This window comes from Sceloporus undulatus, chromosome 3, assembly GCF_019175285.1.
Source record: "Sceloporus undulatus isolate JIND9_A2432 ecotype Alabama chromosome 3, SceUnd_v1.1, whole genome shotgun sequence".
NCBI classification, from domain to species: Eukaryota; Metazoa; Chordata; class Lepidosauria; order Squamata; family Phrynosomatidae; genus Sceloporus; species Sceloporus undulatus.
This window is the reverse complement of record NC_056524.1, coordinates 155,379,411-155,385,561: the sequence shown is the minus strand read 5'-3', so window position 1 is coordinate 155,385,561 and position 6,151 is coordinate 155,379,411. Positions and strand designations below refer to the sequence as shown.

General features: G+C 43.7%; 1 protein-coding gene across 1 annotated transcript in view; it reads right to left on the bottom strand.

The window, feature by feature from the left end:
- BMS1 (BMS1 ribosome biogenesis factor) overlaps window positions 1-5,616 on the bottom strand; it is a 57,438-nt gene extending 51,822 nt beyond the window's left edge. Inside the window, 2 exon segments of the mRNA XM_042459864.1 lie at window positions 859-1,065; window positions 5,474-5,616. Coding sequence (XP_042315798.1) covers window positions 859-1,034 — 176 coding nt within the window. The 5' untranslated portion in view covers window positions 1,035-1,065; window positions 5,474-5,616.
- Window positions 5,617-6,151: the final 535 nt, after the last annotated feature.

Sequence of the window (6,151 nt, the reverse complement as noted above, 5' to 3'; positions counted from 1 at the left end):
GGGAAAGCTTTGGAAGGATTGGGTGCAAGGCATCATTTCTGTGGCTTGGAACAGCACCATTTTGGGACAGACTGACTGACTAGAGCAAGGAGTTAAGAATACACGGCAGACGGGAAACAGCAGCAGCAAAAAGGAGCTTTCACATAGGAGTCCTGTTTAAGCTTTGCTTGCTCCAGCCTGCTATTGCTTTCCTTCGTTGGAAAGACTAAAAGAAGAGGTCTCCAATCCAGAGCATGTAGCCTCTGTAACGCCACTATATGTATACCGGCTGCTCTTCTCTTCACCCCAATGAGGAAGGATTGAGAGTCCATCCTCACTAGAGAGAAGCTTTCTCTTTTGCACTTAGTCACATTGGAAGCAGCAATCAAGCAGCTGGCTGAGCAGTAACCAAGAAGCTTCTTGCCCACATTAGCCTTTGCCACAAGGCTGGAATGGGTGAGATGCTTCTCTGGCACTGTTCTGCCAGCTGCATGGCTGCTGCTATGACAACGACCAGGTGCAAAGGGAGTAGCAACCAAGCAACCAGTCAAGCTGCAACTGAGAAGCCTTTTGCCTACACCAGCCTTTACCGAAAGGCTGGCACAGGAAAGAGGCTTCTTGGTTGCTACTCAGCCACCTGTTCAGTTGCTGCTCCCAAGGTGAGTGGGTGCAAAGGGAGTAGTAAGCAACATAAGTTGTTTTAAATTTGCAGCAAAACAGTAGACATAATATTGTGAAATAGGCATGGGGAGCCTAGGGTTGTATCCCAAGAGGAAAGGGGACGGTGGCCCAAAAAGGTTTAGGAACCACTGCTCTAAAACATTACCAGGGGCAGAGAGAGGAATACTGTGAGAATAACAAAATCAAGTTGCAATATACCTGTGGAATGTTCTGGCCATCCGGACTGCAGACTGAACTGCAAAGGCCTTTGGATTTCTTTTCCTGGCATCTTCCTCATCTTCGAGTCCTAAATCTTTCAAGTGACGCTTCTTTTTCTTCCCAGCCTTTGGTCCACTGTGCTTCTTGCTATGCCGTTTCTTGTCATTTTCCTCCATGCTTTCTCTCAATGGTCAGCTATTACCACAGCTAACAATAGAAGTAATGTCTTTCTCAATACCAAATAAACCAAAATATCTATTATATATAAGGTGTTATTATCACATAGATGAGAAACTAAATCCTTTCAACAACTATTAATACCAACACATTCCTATCATTATGCAAAGCAATCTTGAGTACTTGGTAAAGGACACTAGTTTCAGGATGTACAGCTAGTCAGCATTCATGGGTGAAAACATGTGGACATTTTGTACACATTTTTCCAAATGACATGAATGAAAATATGAGCAAACTAATTTTTTTTTGTAACAATCCCACTGCCAAACCAATTTACAATCTAAATAACCTCCTCTTTCACTCTGTCTCCAATACTGTATTAATTTTATAATCCAATATAATCTAGTATCTTTTTCACTGATTTTAAAGAAGGTATGTATTTATTATTTATATAATTAATCAAAGACATGTTAGTTGAAGTAGCTTTCCCTATGCTTTATATTCAACTCCTCAGCTAACGGATGTGAAATAGAGGAGTGACCATTAGAGAAGCCCTGTCAACTCCAGAGCAGCTTTTCCCAGCCCAGCACCCTTTAGCAGTTTTGAATTACAACCCCCCATATTTGTAGTCACTGGCTATGCTGAATGGGACAGATGGGAGTGGTAATGCAAAACATCCCTTACTACATGGAAGAAACCTGCTAGCAACCTTTGTATCCTTATTTGGACATTGATAGTATGTAAGATTGCAGTCTGAAAGAATTATTTTCACAACAGGTTTCTTGTCAGGAAAGAAATGCCCTTCTGTATGGAAAATGATATACAGCATTTATTTATTTAATATTCTACCTTACTCACAATATGGAGAAAGCCATCTAAAGATCTTAAAATTCAAGCAGGCTCATATAGAGAGATACAGTCTGCCAGGCAGACAAGGCAAGGAGTTCATATAACCAGCCCCAGCCAGCAATCTGACCACAGAATTTTAGATCTAATGAAATTTTAAAAGTTTTCTAAGGTAGCGCCCACATAGCATGTGTAATCCTATAGGGTTGTAATCAAAGCAGGTTACACCATAGTCAAATCTGACTTTCCTAGGACCGTTCATAGCTGACATGCTATGCTAGCTTTAAGTGACCAAATGCACTCCCAGCCATCGCTGAAACCTGTACTTCAGGACTGAAACCAGGAATACACTCAAACTATGAACCTGTAATCTCAGAAGGAATGTAACTCTGTCCAGGACAGACTGGATCCCTATTATTCCTTTATCTGCTTTCTGACCGACCAGGAACATCTGGACTACAATTGTTTGCCTTTGTCTATTCTGTTACTAACAACAGACACTGGCTTACTCTGTTACTAACAACAGATACTGGCTTAATTCCATGGAACAGCTTCCTTGGAATTCCATGGAAAAAGAATGCTGAATGTATCAGCACACTGGTGCCACTGAACATCACAACTCCAGGCAACCTCTCCCACTGGTTTCATGTATATGTTATGGGGGACAAAACTGAGTCCTGAGGGACACCCCAGGCCAACAGTCGGGAGTATCAAACAGGCATCTTCCTGATCTAACTTCTGGGTTCACTGCTTCAGGAAGGACTGGTGCCAGTGCAAAACTGTGCCTTCAGGTCCCTCTTGAAAAGCAACCCAGAACAACGTCACTGGCATCAAAAACTGGTGAGAATTTCAGCAGAACTAACAAAGACACACTTCCTCTGTGGAGTTCCTAGTGTAGCCATTTCTGTTTCATAGCCAGGCCTCAGAAATTCCTGATGAGCATCCTTTATATGCAAAAAAAACAAAACAAAACTGTACAAAGGTGCAGTTTAGCAGTCTGTGTATATTATACACATGTTGAATGTTACGTGATAATAACTGTACAAATAAGTGTACGAATTTAAAGATCAGAGATGGGAAACATGGTGCCCTCCAGATCTTGCTGGACTGCATAGCCAACTGCTAGCATAATCAGTCAGGGATGATGGATGTTGTAGCCCAGCATCTGGACTAGGGCTCTCAGTTCAGGACCATCCCAAATCCTGAGGTTTATGAGCCAAAACCTGAGACCTTGATGATGTTATTAAGTATTTTGCATTAAGTAACAACTAAATTTGCTCAAAGCTTGTCATTCAAATACAGAGTGAGGGAGTAAAAATATTTTTCCTTTGGGAAATTAAGACATTAGTCTTAATTAAAGGGTCTATCCCCAGATAAAGATAAAATGAGGATTATTCCTTCTCACCTATGAAAGGTTAATGAATATTTAATGTAGTCTACTCACTTTTAGATAAATGTTACTGAGCCCTGGTACCACAATAATTGGGAAAGAAAGAGAATACTAGCTAACCACATTACTGCACTACACTCTTATAGCACTGCTATTCCACTTTTACTGCTCTGGGTGCCTCCTGTTGTATTCTGGGGTTTGTAGTTCAGTGAGACCTAAGAGTTCTCTAGTTGAGGATTCTAAATGTCCCTCCTTCAACTGCAAATCCCAAAATGCAGCAGGAGACAGCCAGAGCAGTAAAAGTGGAATAGCAGCACTACAAAGTGTAGTGCAGCAATCTAGTAAGTAAGTACACAGACCCTAACTCCTTGCCAAACTGCAACAATAAATCAACTAAGGCTGCAGAATTAATGAGGTTGGACACCACTTTAACTGTCATGGCTCAATGTTATGGAAATCATGGAATTTTTAGTTTTGGAAGATAGCCTTCTTCACTGGGGAGCTTCGGTGCCACAACAAACTGCAAATCCCAGGATTCTATAGGACAGAGCCATAAGAAAGTAGGGTCAAACTGCATTAATTGCACAGAATGGTAACAGGCCATGTCTTGCAAATTATAGCAATTCCCTGCTCTCTTAGCGGGGCTGCAGCCCTTTTCTGGGTGAGGCATGGCATGGTGGTTTGAGTATTAGATGACGATTCTGGAGACCAGGGTTCAAATCCTAGCTCAGCCATGGAAACCGACTGGGTGCCCCTGGGCAAGTCACATCCTCTCAGCCTTAGGAGAAGGCAACGGCCAACCCCTTCTGAACAAACCTTGCCAAGAAAATCCCATGATAGGTTCTCCTTAGGGTCACCATAAGTCAGAAATAACTTGAAGGCACACAACAACAAAAGTCCTATGTGCAATTCTTGCTGCTGATGATGGGGTGGCAATAAGTCAGAAATGAGCACAGAACAATAATCTTTCCTCTAGCTGAGAATGGCAAAACTGGTGAATATGCACTCTTGTTTCCCACCTGCAGAATCAGGGCCAGGATCTGGCCTCAATAATCTGGGCACAGCCCTCCATTCCCAACGACTGCCTCAGATCAGCACTCGCTACATGGACCAGAGCTAAGGTTATCCCTCCATTAACACTTCACATTGCCCACATTATTGCACTACTCTCTTAAAGTGATGCTATTCCACTTTTACTGCTCTGGCTGCCTCCTGTTGCATTCTGGGATTTGTAGTCCAGTGAGGCCTGAGAGCTCTCCGGCTGAGGATTCTAAATGCCCATCCTTAAACTACAAATACCAGAATGCAACAGGAGGCAGCCAGAGCAGTAAAAGTAGAATAGCAGCACTATAAGAACGTAGTGCCGAACTGCCTAGAGCAGTGGTCCCCAAACTATCCCCTTTAAGAGATTTTGGACTCCAGCTCCCAGAAGCCTCAGCCATGTTGGCCAATAGCCTGGAATTCTGGGAGCTGGAGTCCAAAATCCCCTGAAAGAGCACAGTTTGGGGACCACTGATATATAGATAGAGAGAGAGAGAGAGAGAGAGAGAGAATTACAGTACCTCAAATTGTACCTTGTGAGAGATTTTGGACTCCAGCTCCCAGAAGCCTCAGCCATGTTGGCCAATAGCCTGGGATTCTGGGAGCTGGAGTCCAAAATTCCCTGAAAAAGCACAGTTTGGGGACCACTGACTTGTAGCACCTTTGAGACTAAGGAGACTGCCTCACTACAGTCTTATAGTGCTGCTATTCCACTTTGACTGCTCTGGCTGCCTCCTCCTGTTGCATTCTGGGGTTTGCAGTTTACTCCTCGGCCTGAGAGCTCTTAGGCCTCACTGGACTACAAATTCCCAGAATGCAACAGGAGGCAGCCAGAGCAGAAAAGCGGAATAGCAGCACTATTAAGAGTAGCATGGTAATCTACTAAGTGAAAGAAAGAAGTTGCCAGAGCACAGTTTAGGGGAAAGACTGGTCTAGAGTGGGGTTGCTGTGGTTGTGTGCCTTCGAGCCCTTTCAAGGTGGGCTTAGCATGGGCCTTTCTTGGCAAGGTTTGCTCAGAGGAGGCTGAGAGAGTGTGACTTGGCCAAGGCTTCCCAATGGGCTTCCATGCCTGAGCCAGGATTCGAACCCAGAGTCCGACGCTCAACCCACTCCGCCGCCATTCAACGTCATAACATGGAGGACGAAGCAGCCTGGACTCACCTCTGCTCCTCTCCGTCCCTTTTCCTCCCAAGAAAAAGACCATGTGCCCCACTGTTCCGTCTCCCTCTCTCTTCCCCCCGGAAACAGAACCCCTCGACACTTAGTTCCGCCATCATGGGGGAAGACATTACTTGGGACACCCATAGGGAACCATGGCAGACGGACTCTGAGCCACGAAGGGGGCTCAGTTTTGTTTTCTTCCCATTTCTCTCCCTCCACTTTCCGGAAACAACAGCCTCGTTGGCAAAAAAAAGGCAATGCTTAGGGAAACCATGGCAACCAAATGTGGCTTAAACAGAACACGTCCGTCCCTCTATTCCTTCCCCCCGGAAACAGCAGCCGGCAATCATTGGTTCCATACTAGAAGGAAAGGGATGTTTGGGGCACCAAAGAGCAACTACTATAGGTGCATCTACTCTGTGGAAATAATGCAGCTTGACGACACTTTAAGTTGCCATGGCTCCATCCCACAAGATCCTGGGATTGTATCTAGAGAGATCTTGTAGCACCTTTGAGATTAAAAAAGATAGAAATAGGCAGCAGGAGATTTCCTACATTTCAGTCTACTTCCTCAGATGCATCATTGGATATAATAATAATAATAATAATAATAATAATAATAATAATAATAATAATAATAATAATAATAATAATAATAATAATAATAATAATAATAAT